Here is a 17,316-nt window from a genome sequence, read left to right on the forward strand (position 1 = left end):
CTACCTAAAAAACATATGGATTTAATTCTAATAGCGCCATCTATGTGTCAGGCCGGGGACTTTACAATTGATTTGTTAATGAACGTCAAAAGTAAAGTTTTGAGAGTTCATCTTATTTAAAAGAGTATATCTTATTTAAAATTTGTTACGGGCTAATTACTATATGGGGACTGATTGACTGATTGGTGTCTTATTTAAAAAAAACGTATATTGTATTTCATTTAATCAGTAACGCTGGTCTGTTTTACCACAAAATTTAATAAAATAAATGAATTTAATCGTGACTCTATTAAGCCTATCAATGAAGCAATCAGACTAAAACAAAACATTTATCTATCACGATCCATTCAACCCAATTAACTCCATCTTGTTTTAGTTAACGCGAAAATATTTTTATACGCTGTTCAATAACCAACCGACAGAAACTCCAAACAGAAATGTCAATAATAACCAAAGACTAATATATAGGGTCTTAAATTAATACATTTAATTTCAGAATTAAGAATTTGTTTTGCGTGATCTTAGCAGGAAGGCGCTAAGAACGTCGTCTGGCTGCATTTCATTGGTTAGTGTAAATTATCATTACACGCACCTGTAAATATATATATATATATATATATATATATATATATATATATATATTTATATATATATATATATATATATATATATATATATATTTATATATATATATATATATATATATTTATATATATATATATATATATATATATATATATATATATATATATATATATATATATATATATATATTACTAAATATAAATATATAATCGTTAAATGTATAAACAAACAAACAACAAAGCCTTACATATTTCTTTAGTGTTATCGATTTAAATAACATGTAACAGATCATTTAGAAAGTTCCCGACCTGACACATGGCAGATGGCGCTACTGGAATTAGATATATATGTTTTTTAGTTAGCCCTAACCCTCAAATGCGTGTATGAATTTTACAGCTGTTGGATCATTAGTTTGTGAATTATAGTATTTTGAGTGAAGCAACTTTTGTTATTGTGAATAAAATGGATAAAAACTGAAATATCAACTCAACTCAATATTTGGGTATGAGAAATCTCTCTGCAAAGTAGGTGTGGTGCGAGCTCACCTTTGACCAAAAACAACGACGAGTTGATGATTCGGAGCGGTGCTTGAAGATGATCAAGCGTAATAAACCCGAGTTTTTGCGTCGAAATGTGACAATGGATGAAACATGGCTCTACCATTTCACTCCGAAGTCCGAGTGGACTGCATCGACAGTCATCCGAGTGGACTGCACACGATGAACCCGCTCCAAAGCGTGGGAAAACGGAACAGTCGGCTGGTAAGGTTACGGCGTCTGTATTTTGTGATGCGCATGGAATAATTTTCATTGACTACCTTGAAAAAGGAAAGACCATTAACAGCGACTACTACATAGCGTTATTGGACAGTTTGAAGGGCGAAATCACCGAAAAACGGCCGCATTTGAAGAAAAAGAAAGTGCTGCTTCACCAAGATAAGATTTTTGACACACCGTGTCAAAAATCCTTGAATTGGTTTTCGAATTGCTTCCTCATCCACCGTATTCTCCAGATCTGGCCCCAGCGACTATTTCCTGTTTTCAGATCTCAAAAGAATGCTCGCTGGGAAAAAAATTTTTGTCGAATGAAGAGGTGATCGCCGAAAATTAGGCCTATTTTGAAGCAAAGGACGAATCGTACTACAAATATGGTATCGAAAATCTGGAGAGTCGTTATAATCAGTGCATCATCCTTGAAGGGAATTATTTTGAATAAAAAACTAATTTTGCAAAAAAAATATGTTTTAATATGGTAGGTCGGGGACTTTTCAATGGAACTGTTACTTTTCGAAGTATAATCACCCATGTCATCTGTTCGTCGCACCACCGTTTGTTGAAATAGTGCTACGGATTCCAACTTTTCGCTCAACTTTTTTCAACTTGGCATTTTTTAATAAAATTCCATCACTAAGGGGTTTCTTAGCTCTGGCTAATTGTAGTGAGACTTCATAAGAGACAGCCAAACCTTGTTCATTCTCTGTACTTATTTTAGAAAACATACTTGTTTGCTGTATTAGTTTTTTTTTGGACTCGGTTCTCATAACTTTTCTTGTTTCAAAAACATGTTTTTATAATTTTCTTCATTTAAAGAAGTAAGTGTCGTTTAACATCATATTCTTTACTTACAGACAGAACTTGTATACAAATCAAACACTGAATTTTATTGTTACTGTTGGAGATAAAATAGTCTAATTTCCACTTCTCATTTAAGGCACGGTTTTCTTCACTTAAATTCCGCTTCTCAATAGAGAAAGAAACTTGAACTATAACGTAGTAAAAAAACGTAACTAATAGAATAATTTATCCATCAAATCATTTGGGATTACAAAAAAAATTATCTCTAAATAATTTTGTTATTTAAATGAAGAAGAAAAAAGAGTTGGAGGGCTGCATGTGGCCAGCGGGCCATTGTTTGTACAACTCTGCTCTATTATTATAATACGCTTTGTTCGAAACCATTCTGACGCCGTTCAATTGCACCCAGCTGTCTGTTTCTTTCGTTTAACCACTGCCCGGTGTCCCGATCATCATTCAATCGAGCCCGTGTATGGGACACGCACAGACGGTCCGCAAATTGCAGCAGCACATTTCAGTCGGGCACACCACCGTAACAATTGTGCCCAGACATTGGATTCCTTCCGTTCTTATTTTGGCAACATTCCACGGAGACAGGTTCCTACCTTAACGGCAAGGTCACGTTGGTCCTTATTGCCATTTTTGCTTTCTCGCACCGTAGTGTACCGGGCTGTGTGAGGGTTATGTTATTTTAACCCAGAAAAGGGAGAAGAAAAAACCAAGCAGAATGATACTTCCAGATAGTATTACGGACAAATTCAAAGGAACATTTCCGCAATTATTAGCCGCTATTGCTGGTAAGTTTTCGATTCATTGTACTCAACTTATTAATAAACAATAAAATTTTGTTATTTAATAATATTAATACCGTTTTTATGTCCTTTAATTAATCTGATATGAATACAAACATTTTCACCCTGGTCTTAAGCGAATCATTTTAGAGGTTAGATTCTATTGTTGTCATTCATTTACAATTTTTAACATTTGTTTTGTAACAATGTCCATCGCCGTCTAGATTTTAGTAAAATATGTGCATTAATATAATAAAATTTTCCAGTTCAATTTACCAGTTCAAGAAAGATGCTTCCTTTTTATTTTTAATAGATTTAACGTACTTAGTTTATATTAAAATAATAGAACTAATTGTAATTGTGAATACTAACATATGTATCAGGTGTTTAAATACAAATTTATTGAGGTAAACTATTGTGGTTCAGATTTATTATTTTTTAGAAATTGAATTTTAAAAATAAGCGTGAGAGTTTAGATAGTGCTTCGTAAAAGAATGGGTTTTAAAAATTAAATATTCATTAAAAAATAGCTAATTTTAAACTATATAAGTTTGGATTAATCTACTACATTAAGCAATATATATATATATATATATATATATATATATATATATATATATATATATATATATATATATATATATATATATATATTAAATAATTTGAGATGGATTACAAATAATCAATTTAATTTATATTGTTTAATATTTATTTATTATAGCAGGTAAAATATTTTATAATATTTAAAATATCTGTATATATTAGACGTGGGTTTTTGATTTTCTAAGAGTTTCTCTACTTCGATCAAGAATTTGGCAAATAGGTTGATAGATGCTTGGATAATACCAAAACACCTAAATAATAATTTTATTCATGGGAAATTGAAAGACTTTCCGATTTGTGAGTGTTGAGTTCAACATTTGTGAACTGCAGTTCTAAACTATTCAGCTTAAAAAGATTGACAACTGTTCTGTTCTGTTTCTTTAAACAATTTGTTTATAATTTAATATCAATTCTTTTTCGAAAGATTTTTTAATATTCTTGAAGGGTGGTCTTTCTTATTAGAATTATTTAGAAAATTATGAAAATTATTTTATTAAAATTGCTTCTTTTCTTGTTCAATCGTTGTTAATTTATAAATTATTTGGTTTTTGTTCGTAACTATTAAATTGTGATTACATCTTTGTGTATAGTGTTTGAAGAAAGTTCAAAATTCATCAATATTTTGCAGATTATTTATACTTCAGACGATGAATGAAATTTTCCACCCACTCGGAGTACCGCTAACTGAACGCACCAATATTTATTGCAAATCTACTTCTAACTTCTAGAACCAAATTAAACAATAATCACAGGGTATTTCAATACATTGAAGAAAAATAGTCGACATTTTATAATAAACTAGCGACCCGCCCCGGCTTCGCACGGGTGCAATGCTGATACTAAATTAAATACACTACAGAAAAAATATGAACGTTGTATATAAAAACATAGCGGCCCGCTCCGACTTTGCACGGGCATAAAATATATATGCCTATGTCACTCAATGAAAACATGATTAAAATCGATCCAGTATTTTTGGTTCATTCATTACTGCCCTTGGCCTGCACGCATTAAATTTGGAGTAAAACAATTCCTCTTCCCCTATACTTACTATGAAGATTTCCTGCTATCTTTGGAATATCTAAATTCATACAATTTTTATTACATTACACATTTTTAAACGCAAATTTTAAATTTGTAATATCTCCGAAAATATTTGTTTAATTTACATGCTGTAAGGAACCATATTGATCTATATTAATTGCACACTGTATTTAAGGTACTTAATTCGATAAGGATTAATGCCGTATTGCTTAAAATAGCTTCGCAAATAAGCCATTTTCTCACGTAAAAAGTAAACAATAAAAATGGTTAATGTGGGTTATCCCTAAAAGATAATCATATACCATCGCGGACTTTTTTGTAGACCTTTTTATGGTGTACAATACTGTAGTACATTAATTTGATCTAACTCGTAGGGTTAGGCAGCGTTTTTGCTAATTGCTAAATAAGCCTGAAAAAATAGGTTAATTTACGACATCACGTTAGAAACCTCTAAAATTAGCAATGTTGCCTTAGTATATTATGCATGTATTATACATATAAACCTTCCTCTTGAATCACTCTATCTATTGAAAAAAACCGCATCAAAATCCGTTGCGTAGTTTTAAAGATTTAAGCGCACATAGGGATATAGGGACAGAAAAGGCGACTTTGTTTTATACTATGTAGTGAAGATATTTTTTTCATCACGTTAATGAAATAAATTCACTTATTATGAATTTTGCAAAATAAGTTGGGTTATGGGCCTTTTGGCACTGAAGAGACATGAGTATTATAACTTTTCCTAAGAATTAATTAACAATGAAAATATAGTTTTTTTAAACGCCACTTTAATTAATTCCGACTTCTGATAATATCCGACGAAAACTAGATCAAAGTGGATTAATATGATAAAATATTTATTTAAGCGGAGTTAATTCCATTATTTGTTTATTTGTATGTGGATATGTGTAGTATTCGTATAAATTATATTTTTTTTTGCGTTTGATTTGTTCTTTCGCTTCTTTATTTATATAATTTTTAAGGGATCTATTCTATTTTAAAAGTTTTCATTAGTATTAATGTTTCTATTATTAAGAATAGTTAAAAAAATTATAATTGGGTCAACAATTTTTCAGTAAGTTAATAATAAACAGATTCAATTCTAAGATATATTGATATTAATGGTATTGTTATAGATATTGTACGTGTATCAATTTTACGACAAACTATTGAATCTTTGTGGCGATTAAATCTATAAATATATTTCGCATAAGTACTTAAGTAAGTTGTTAAACAGTTTAACATATCTCTATAAAAAAGTTTTACATCACAGTTACAAACTGAAAGTAGTATTTGATGAAACAGCATCAAAAATGATTAGTATAAAAAATAGAAAAGATAATTAATTAAAGAAGTGAAGAATAGAAGACAGAAAATTTCTATTTTCCCTCAACAGATGAAAACAAATCAACCTAGGAGTAAAATGTAAGGACTACGAAGAAATTGTTAGAATGTTCTTAATATTAATAAAATATCTGAAGAATGAATTAAAAAGAGAAAATTTAAATAAACAGAATGACAAAAAATTTCAGACCCAGATTGGAATGTTTAAAAAAATAAAAAAGTTATTAAGAAAGGTAAGTGAAAGAAGGAGATAAAAAGAAGAAATAAGAACGAGACAAGAACATAATGTCCTACTTTGGAAGACCGTGAAAAGGAGGGGAAACAATAAGTGAATAGAAATTTATAATATTATAATTCAGGAAAAGTGTAACAAAAAAATATTGCTTTGGTTTTATCATTTCAAAAGATATTAGAGATCATTATCGAAATACGATTATCTAATCTATCTAACATATCGATGAATTCCTGATCGATTTAGAACAATTTAGATAATCAATAGACCTCTAACCAAGCACAGAAGCACATAATGAGGACGTAAAAGAAAGCTTGAAGAGGAACCGAATATATACTGAGGGAGGATGAAATAAGGAAGAATATCAACAAGCAAAGACTGCAATGTGTGGATTCAATAATCAATTCATTCATGTATTCTAATGTTAAATCAAATTACGGCTGTATATCGGCAAATTCCTTCTTCTTAGGCACATTGAACTTAAAATTTTGCCTAATTACTATAAATAATTAAAGCAAATATGTATGTTAAATTGGTAAATCAATGTTAAAATTAGCGCCAAATCAGATGTGTTAATATGCCCTTGAGATTTTATTAATTATTTATTACTTTTAGAGCTATAAAATAAAAAGGAATTTTTATTTCAACTCTAATACTACGCCGTTCCATCCTTTATGAATTATTTGAAATTTAAAGCATACCTTTTATCATAAAAGTTTGTTTATCTGCATTTTTACTATTCATTTGCGGTTGTTAGTGACCCGATTAAAATAATTTTTGTCAAACTCACAGAAAGCGGTCAGTCTCAAATATATTTTGCTTTCAAAAAAAATCTAAAATGTATTGTTTTTAATTTGACTGTATAATTATGACGTTTAATAGTTCTAGTCTATAATATTAGGACTTGTGGTAATATTATAATGTTGGGGAATAGTAAATTCGATTTTTCCTAATAGATGGTAATAATTAGTTAACTCAGTTAACTCAGTATATTGGTCAAAATATTTAACATTGTTTGTTTGTAACCTATATTTTTAATTTGGCGTGAAAATATGTAAGATTAGTTAAGAAACAAAAACAAAATAACAAGAAAACATTATAAGTCAAAAGAAAATCAATTGTATATATTAATACTCTATGATATAACACGCAACTAACTTTAATTATATAATACTTTTTTAATAATATAATTCCTTTTTGTTATATATACTATATACTATATTTACGAATAATTAAAAGTTTATATTAGTGTCGTAAGTTTAACATATTTTTAATTTTTCTGTATAGTAAACATATAATTCTATTCTATCAACAATTGGACAATTACAATGCGTGTAGAAAAAGCTTTTTGGTGGCTCAATCTCAGTTGGCGTCAAATTGCTTCTGCTCGCTCTAGTTTAATGTGTGTAATAAGAAACTTTTTTTTCGTAAATTTTTACTTAGATTGAGTGCTCTGTCGATATTTTGTTAAAATTTTAACAAGAAACAAAAGTAGTATTTTATTTTAAGTTATTTATTTATACTTATTGAAAAAGTTCCTCTCATTATAATACCTTTTTGTGCTTTTTTAAACAGCATTCTTGATGGTAAGAAAACTATTAAAATAAAAAACATTTATTCAGTGGTATATTTCTCTATTTATTCGAATTGAAAGTACATTATTTTATAAGTAATAATTTGTTGTATATCGTTAATTAGAATTTAATTGATTTTAATTAATATCTGTAGTATCATATCATTTAGTTGAACTGTACTGCATTGAGAACTTAACCTTATATCAGCTGCTAATCGGTATATAATTTACATTAATCCATTTCTGCGTGATATAATATTAATTCCTTATATTCAATTTTGTTTTAAAATATTATAGCTGATAATAATCAGATTCATTGTATTTTTCACATTATCGTTAAAACATTCCTGGGAAGTTGATTTGTTTACTTATTGTTAAATATTTTATCAGTGTCATTTTAAATGTTATCTGGGTATTTTAAAAACTAGTTTGTAGTTTCCGGCAATATATGTACAGTTAGATGATATTAAAGTGGTACTATTTATTAGCCTAAGTACTGGTCATTTATCGAAATAGGAACAGCTGTATGGCATTTTAATTGTTTGATTTCGTCTACTGTTTTAAGCAAAATATTATTATAAATATTAGAAATAGTTTGAGTTAAATTTTAAATAAACATTTTTAAAGGTAATAATATTTAATTTGTGTTGTTTAATGTTTATTTAGCAGGTAAAATGTTTTATAACTTTTAAAATATTTATAAGTCAAGAAAAGTTCATTCATTGCTTTCCTGTATAATAGTAATATAGCATAACAGCTTAGTAAAATAACTAGAATTATTATGCCTTTTGGACCAGTTGGATGGAAGAATTGACAGAAACTTTTATAGCCCCAAAAACTAAATTGAAATTGTTCACCCGATATACTAGTTGTTCTATATGTTCACAAATCACATTAAATCCAAAAAATAGTAACCATGCTAGAATTCACAGGTTAGAAGATCACTGTAACAAATACACTTAAGCTCATGGAAACTATATTGAATAGTTACATTTATTAGTAATATGATCAATCATCAAGGAAAAATGAAACTTTCTATTGAAACTATTTAATATCATTGATCAATTAATATTTCAGGTTAGTTTTCTTCTTTCTTTCTATGTTTTTCTTCATTTAATACATTATCGAGGATGTGATATGAATGTTTTCTTTGGGGTCACTATTTTGTCCATATTATTGATATAACTATCATAGTCAAGCAGGCACGACCATTTGTAATTATACCATCTACGATTTGGTCCTTTTCAATTAATGTTTGTAAAATATCTGATCAAAGAAACTTGGCGATTGTATGAGCTGATCCTATTTTGTATAGTTTTGTAAATATAAACAAATGTGTTTCCAATAATATTGTGTTAAGATATTCTAAAAAATACGCAATATATTATTTTCTTAAAAATTGTGTACAATAAAATTGTGAGAAATTCGTCGAATTACTTTTGTCGTCAAAAACTAGTTGTCTTGATCATTATGAATTTCTTACGACAGATCACAGAGTCAACAGGAATTAATGTTAAGCTGTTAGTTTCAGAAAGTCAGAATTGTGGATCAGCGTCTCTTGCGTTTTGCATACTATTCAAATTTATATTCTTGTTTACAATACAGACGTGTGAGCAGATCATGTCTACTAAATTTCAAATAACATATAATTACACATAAAAATAATTTGGAAAGACGTTTAAAATTAATTCACATTCTGTATATTTATATATCACAATATTTCTTAACTCGCTATTCGGATTTTTTCAACTACTTGATAACGAATGTAATACACGAGAACATTATATTTATCCGTTTGTTTATTTCCTTTGTTATGCGATCTGCTCATCTCTCTTTGATTCCTTTCAAACTCTTGACAATATTGCACACGTTCGTCCGTTATCTGATCTCCAAGTCCCTGATAAACGAGGCGACGACATATTCGATTTGTGTACCTATTTCTTTGAAGTTTTGACATTATTTATATATAAATATGAAATACTATAATAGAAGTATTGCGATTTTAAGCTAGATATTTATAAGTAATTTTAAAAGAATATGGTTAAGCTGATTAAGAGTTTGACGAACTTTTTTGTTCTGTAGTGTAGTATTACACAATTTTTTGTGAGACTATATTGTGATATTAATTTTGGTACAATATCGACTGTAATAGTATCAAACAAAGAAAATATATTTAAGTTATTTGGCTTCTACCCAATTTATATTTCTAATTACGAAAAAAAAACAGTATTGATCGGCCTAAGACGCTCAACGTCAAATGTGATTGACTACCCTAATAAAGGCCTGTTATTTTCCTTGTTTTAATTAATCGGTAGATGATAAATCTTCCTTAATTTGAGTACTTGTTTTTTATAATTTTAAGAGACTTATAATGGTCAATATTATAAAATTAAGAACTTATTAAAATAAGCTTAAAATTAATTGTCAGTGGGTCCAACCTTCCAAAAGATTACACAAATTATAACAAATAATTTTAACAAATTAGGGAATAAAAATGGACGCTATAATTAATAAAATATTCGTGTTGAATTGTACAGAGTATAGACAAAATAATGTGAACACTATATACAATGTTTATTTGTGCCGGCTTGGTTGGCGCTGTAGTATAGGCGACAGAATGGTCCTCCTACTGTTGCGACAGTTGCGGGTTCAAATGTTTCTTCTAATGTGTTCAATGTTTATGATTGTTTAACAATTATGTTTGTCTTTAAGCAGTAGTGCAAAAGCCGACCAGGAAATGATCCCAATCACGGCAATAACCAGGCTGAGTAGACCGGATAAAACAGTAGGTTGAGTCTAGATACCCAAGTTGGTGAAAAGGAGACTAACATTTTTTATCTCTATCGGAGAGCTAACAGACTTTGGCACTTTTGCCATGTATGTATAGCCAGAAAATTTACTATTTTTTAAAATTATTTTTATGTTTTTTGCAGTTATTTTCTATCAAAAATATAGCATACTAATGAAATTTATGGAAATTATAAGGAATTTTATGGTGAATCGATCGATAATCAATCTTTAATGAATTTTTGAAATATATGGTAGATTTCAGATAATGTTACATATCTTAAAAATTATAAATTGTACTTTTATTTTATATGGATATCCGTTTATTTCATTGAAATACGTATATTTGTATTTGTATATTTATCAATATTTGATAGCTATATCTTATATTAATCAAATTATTTAAAAATCCGCTTCAAGAACCGAATATTATTTAGTTAATATTATGAGTACTCCAGCGTACGAATCACAAGCTGTTATGGAGTCTTAAGTTAAAGAACAAAACATTCATGATCAAGAAATCTGTTCTCATATTTTTTGCCTACTTGTTGATCGTTGAGTTGAGATTCTATTGCCTATTAGTCATTTAATATTATTTGTAAGTATTTTTACAGGTATTCATATTGTGTCGCTTTCATTAAGAATCTTTGGTGTTGAATATTTAGGATGACATATTTTGTTTTATATAATATTATTAGCTTCTTGTGTTGAGGTGATGATTCATCGGACCATACTACAATTTTCCATTCATGAAATGTCCCGGTTTTATGGTTGTTGCACCACCTCTTTCGCAGATTAGTGTCGCCTTCTATTATAAAGGGTTTTGCAATCATACTTTTCTACGATTGATGGTTTTGTGGAGCACCAGGCGCAATTTTTTTGTTGATACAGTAATACTCAAATGATTTGTGCTGCTGGTTTGGTAAGCCTATGTCGCCGGGTCACATTTCCTCTTAATGCTCGTCGGTCTCCGTCACTTAAATGTCGGTTTCGCGCACTATTCTTTATTTTCATGTTTTGGGTACCCTAACAACGTTAAATAGCATCTTAGAAGTCACACATTTCCCTGAACGCTTATTTTCGTACCATACCATAGACTAAAATATAAGATGTAAGACTTGGAATGTAAACTGAGCAATATATATGTATCGGATTATTTACACAGAAACAGTGTTGCAAATAGGCAATCAATATGTAGTATAGCCCATTACATTCACCGCTTTTTCAGTTAGTACTAACTTTCAAAAGAAAGCTGTAAACATTTCATGATATATTTCATTTATATATGTCTGCTCATAAGTTTGTGAGTTATTTTGCTATAAGTGGCACTACTTTTTATTTTCAAAACAATGAACCAAAAACAATTTCGTGTTTTACTTTTACACTGCTTGCCATCAAGAGAAAAATACCGTTCAAGCGAAACAATTATTTGAAAAGCGTTATAAGGACTCCGCTTCATCACAAATAAAAATTGTTTTTTAAAGATTAGACTAAGAAGTAATTGTTATCGATTTATATATGTTGCCTATTGGCCTTAACAATTCTTTTGATATCTGATGTACTTTATTTAAACAAGGCACTACATTATTGTTAGGGTAACTTTTTCTGGTACCTGGTCCTTATTATTCGATAATCTCTAACGACTAAATACCAACGGTAAGCTAAGTTTTTTTGGGATCCATTAAAATAGAAAAGGTTTTATCCGATTCACCGCATCTATTATTAAAACTAGCCCTTTTATTATTTTAATTTTTAAGAGGATGCAGCTGCTCTATGTTGTCGAGCCGTGGTGGGAATTTGATTATAGAGACATAGAAGGTTGCTTATAGTGAGTTATTTGAAATATACACCCTTAGTTCCCTTAGTATTAAAATAATTTCAACAACTCGAAACTATCGAAATTATATTTTGGTGCTATTTTCCTAGCTTTGGGCTATATTTTTTGTAAAATATCTTAAGCTACTTAAGAATTTTTATATAATCTCTCTCTCGCTCTCTATGGTTCGTTGAGAGATTTCATTAGGTATAAAGTTCACAAGATCGAGAGAATCAAAGTTTCAACATTATTTGATTAGCCTATTTTAATAAAATAATTAGTTCAGTTTTAATTAGCATCGTCAATTGATAATACATCGGCCCGTTAGTGTTTATCCAGTAAAATTGGTTAGATGTATATTATTAGTCAAATTTGGCCATCCTTAGTTTCAAATGCTCTTATAAAACGTTCACTTTTCTACTATCTAAATAATTCTCTATATTGTTGGCTCAGAAATAAATGAAAAGGGCCAAAATATTACGTTGCCCAACACTAAAAAGGCCTCGCATTTAATGATAGTCTTTTCTCAGTTATTTTTTTTACATGTGACAAGTAATATTTTGTATTTGTTATATTTTACATTTTCGTTTTGATGGAAATTCTTTTTTCGATAATGGCATTTTTTTTAAATAAACGGTAATGTTATTGAGTGACTACAGCGGCCTTAATATAACGATAATTTTTGTTACATTTATTATGAAATAGCCTCAAACACGCGTAACTTGGTGCCTTTTGTAAAATCTACCAATTAGTATAATTTTGGTATGAAGTTAGTTGACCAGAACAAGTGATATACTCCACATATATGTTGCAACTCGTGTTTTGTTGTAATATAATAATCAGTGAAAGAGAAAAGAATCAAAAGGCTTACAAAATATATGAATGCTCACTTTCCTTGCTTAACTTAACGTATGTAAAATAAGCATTGCCATAGAAAGAAGGAATTTATCCAATTAATAGTATTTATCAGTTTAGAAATACTCTATTCTAAATTTAAAATAATACACCAAGCCTTCAATGCTATATAGACTCAGTTAAGTTGAGATATTGATTTGCATAGAAGGAGAATTTTTTGAAGTCAAAGATAGAGTAATGGAGTCTTCTGGAGAATGATGACAAGGTTTCTGGACCAACGTTTGCTGGGAAAAACCAGAAGAGTTAATAAATGTTTAACTACTTTTATATTAAACAAATAACGTATGAAAGTATTTATGTTGGCCTGTAAGTAATGTAGATAAATAGTCAACTAGTTGAGGTTAAACTTTTTGGATATCATTCCAAGATTGGTTGCCGGAGAATGAATAAAACCTGCTAAAGAAAAGAGGGTTTTTGAATTATTTGCCTCTTTTCTATTGTGATACTTGCTGATAACCATGTATTTTCTATGTAAAGTTAGTATACAGCACAGTGGCCATGTTGATATTTTAGGGATTTACATATTTAGCGGTCGCCATTTTAGTTACTTAAGCTATTGAATGTTATTTTCTATAGTGCACACTCACTAATAAGACCGTTGAATGTATTTTGATGCCATTCATATTGGAGCATCACGTTAGACAAAAAGCAAAACACATTAGAACCAAAATAAAACAACTATACTGGTTAGTCGGAAGATACTCTCAACTTGATCTAAAATCAAAGAGGTTGATCTATAATACAATTATAAAGCCAATTTGGACCGGGGTGCAAATATGGGGTTGCAGTAAAAATTCAAATCAACTAGTCATACAACGCTGTCAAAACAAGGTTCTTCGATTGATTACCAATGCCTATCGCTATGTAACTAATGAAGAACTGCACGATGACCTGGAAATCAAATGGATTTGCGAAGTTATCCAAGATTTCGCCTTGAAACACGAAAGAAGATTACTAAATCATACTAACGTGGAAGCAATACTAGTGCTGGACAGCGCGCAGGATGTCTGGAGATTGAAACGAACAAAACCATACGAACTTATATAAAGTGTATACATTTAGTGTAAACTATAGCTATCAGTTAATAATTAATAAATAATTATAACTTTATAATTGAGGAATACATACTGATGTATTTTCTCGCACTCGTCTTGCTTGTTAATTAATCCAAGTACATAGGAAAAGTAGTAATAAATTAATTGTAAATTAAGATCGTACTAAGCGTATCTAATAAAGATGTTATAAAAAAATTATATTGGAAATACTACTACAGGGTCTGGTATTTGGAGTCCTAATCATAATTACAGTGATACATTGGTTGGCACAGTAAAGGTCCTCCTACTCTTGCGATAGTTGTGTTTGTAAACTTATGTTTGTGATTGTCCAAAAGGCAAGAGTGCAAAATCCAATGGAGATAATGATTCCTGTCCCGTCAGTAACTAAAATGGTTAAGACCGGATGTCTTCTGGAATGATTACTAAGTTAGTCAATGCTAAACAGTAGGTTCAGTCCAAAATAAGCGTACTGGAAATATTGTTTCTATTAACCGCTTCACATTCAATGAGGAAGTTGAGAGAGTAGTAGATGAATATATTTGCAGACTTCTAGGAAGGTAAACGGACATTGAAGAAACGTTGGCTCTAGCAGTTTGACGTCAAGGGAGATTATGTAACAAAGTAAGGTAATTGTTTATTTAACTGAAAATTATATTTCTTTGTCAAACAGAGAACTATACACTTTGCCCTCGTATTTTCTCATATTTTCATCGGGCTTTCAGCTATAAAATGAATTGTATGTTGTAATTAAAAAGTTTGTTATACGAAACGCTGCAAATAAATTACCAACCGGAACTCGGAAATATTGAATAGTCGTAGTTTATAGAAAACATATCGGAGAAGGTTTAAAATATAATCAGAATTCGTCCATATAAAGCCGTTTTCAATCATGCTTTTGTTGAGTGAATTTCGTATTTTCGGATCTCGGAAGTAGAGTCGTACGAATCGGACGGACAATAGCGTCAGTATCGATTCAAGATCAGTCAGGAATAGCTTTTAGCTCGAAAAGTCAAAATACATCAGGGTAGAGAACATTTCCGGTAGCGCAGGTTTCTTTTTGTTAAAAGCAAATATTAATTTTTAATATAATGAATTACATTCGCCTACTTTTTATCCCAATTGTTTTTTTTAAAGCTTGTGGTAGGATTGTGAATTAATTTTGATAGTTATACAATAGATGGTGTACTTTATGATATATAACATTTCTCTAACTACATCCATCATTTTGCTGAAGTGTAAAAAATATACCATTGTGATTAAGAAAAAATAAGACTTTTTTGAAAGAAATCCCATTGGATTAAGGCATGTATGATAAGATTTTATTAAATTCTTGCTGAAATTACGGAATTAATTTTATTATTTATTATAGCAATATAGTAAATTGACATAAATAAGCTACTTGTATTTAGCCTAATTTTCTTACCAGCCAAAGACTAGTAGCCTAATGACACTTAACATTTATGTCACTGTGTACTTATAATATCATTGAACTAGATCAAATTATTTTACTTTCTTTGATCTTCTGACTAAACCATCATTATCTAGGTGCTGAAGAACCTCAATATTGATGCGTTGATGGAGCTTATGTTCATGTCATCGGTAACGTTATCGACAGTTTCTACCGTCAAGTCCTTATACAGATATTCGTTACGAATATACATACCTTGTTTTGGGACGTTTGTATAATATTTCTATCGCTTTGGCTGCTGCAGTCTCATTGTTGAATACCGTAAGCCCGCACTAGTTTTAAAACTTGTTGGAAAAAGTAAAGGTTTATTTTACACTGACAGGGCTCAATATCTACCCAATAACTAGTGCTTGCAGCATTTATTTTTGCATCAGCTTGAGATCTTCATTTTGAGGTGTCATTATTCTGTTCAGCACTCTATATTGGCAATAGCTGATTTTTCTAATGAAATATTCTATGAGTTGTTTGAAAGTGTTTATATTTATATTTTATTACGCTGATGTATAATTTTATGTTTACGTATTGTTAGAATTTTAAATGCATATATAATTATAATGCATTTGGATGCTAGTAACTACCGACAGTTGTGAAAGGAGAGCTCAAATATTGCAAAGTGTAGCCGATGTAACTAATGAGCAGTAAATGAAATATATAAAGGTGAAAAATTCCAGTTAGCAAATAAGTATGATTTCTACCTGGTTGCACATGTTATTTGATCAGAATTTTGTTTATGCGATTTTTTTAGTAGGTGTTTTATACCACAAACATATCGGAAATCATTGAAAAATGTACAATGAAGTGTTGAAGGACATGCTACTTAAGTTGACTGTGATTACTGAGGCTGTCCGGATGTCGTAAGAATGGGTTCGAAATATTTTGCACACAGTTAATGGAGATTATATAGAAATTATAATATTTGATTAATATATTATTACTAGTCATTTTTGTCTGACGTACAATTTGTTTGTATAGTCACTTAAAACTAGATTCTTATCTAGGAAGACCCAGTAGCCGTTACTTAGTCTCTAATAAAATAAAATAAGAGGTAATAGCAGTTTTCAGTGTTTCTACCATTTAGTAGACATCACTTCAGAGCTACACAAGATCACATGGTTTAGTATTTTTGATTCTGTGATCCAGTTCACTGTTATTTAAAAGTTCAAGCACTGCGGCGTTAACATGGGAGTGGAGTCTTTCCTCATGTCTTGTTGCAAATCTCTGAATTTCGTCTATGGTAGTTGGAATTCAAGGGTATCTGTCGAAATAATTGATCCTATAGTGTCTGGCTACATCCACAATACTTCTTAGAATTTTATCGGAACATCCCTATGACTAAATTCCATAGATCAATATAGGTTTTACTATTTGTTTTTACAATAGCAATACATTATGTACCCATAATTTAGACTTACTTTCAAGTAACGAATACATTTTTTTGTATTGTAGAAAAATAAAATAATTTCTTGTACATAAAATATTGTCAACGATAAAAATATGAATTTTTTATTAGGGATGTTATCTATATTTTC

The 17,316-nt window shown here is 29.8% G+C and overlaps 1 protein-coding gene across 1 annotated transcript in view; it reads left to right on the forward strand.

Annotated features, from left to right (window-relative positions):
* The first annotated feature begins 2,617 nt into the window (after positions 1-2,617).
* LOC143191948 (facilitated trehalose transporter Tret1) overlaps positions 2,618-17,316 on the forward strand; it is a 48,149-nt gene continuing 33,450 nt past the window's right edge. Inside the window, exon 1 of the mRNA XM_076397387.1 lies at positions 2,618-2,956. Within this exon, the coding sequence (XP_076253502.1) occupies positions 2,887-2,956 (70 nt within the window). The 5' untranslated portion in view covers positions 2,618-2,886. The remainder of the gene's footprint in view (positions 2,957-17,316) is intronic.

The sequence above is a fragment of the Rhynchophorus ferrugineus genome, unplaced genomic scaffold, assembly GCF_030347505.1.
Source record: "Rhynchophorus ferrugineus isolate W39M unplaced genomic scaffold, kcgeb_rfMv2 rfM2, whole genome shotgun sequence".
In the NCBI taxonomy this organism is placed as follows: Eukaryota; Metazoa; Arthropoda; class Insecta; order Coleoptera; family Curculionidae; genus Rhynchophorus; species Rhynchophorus ferrugineus.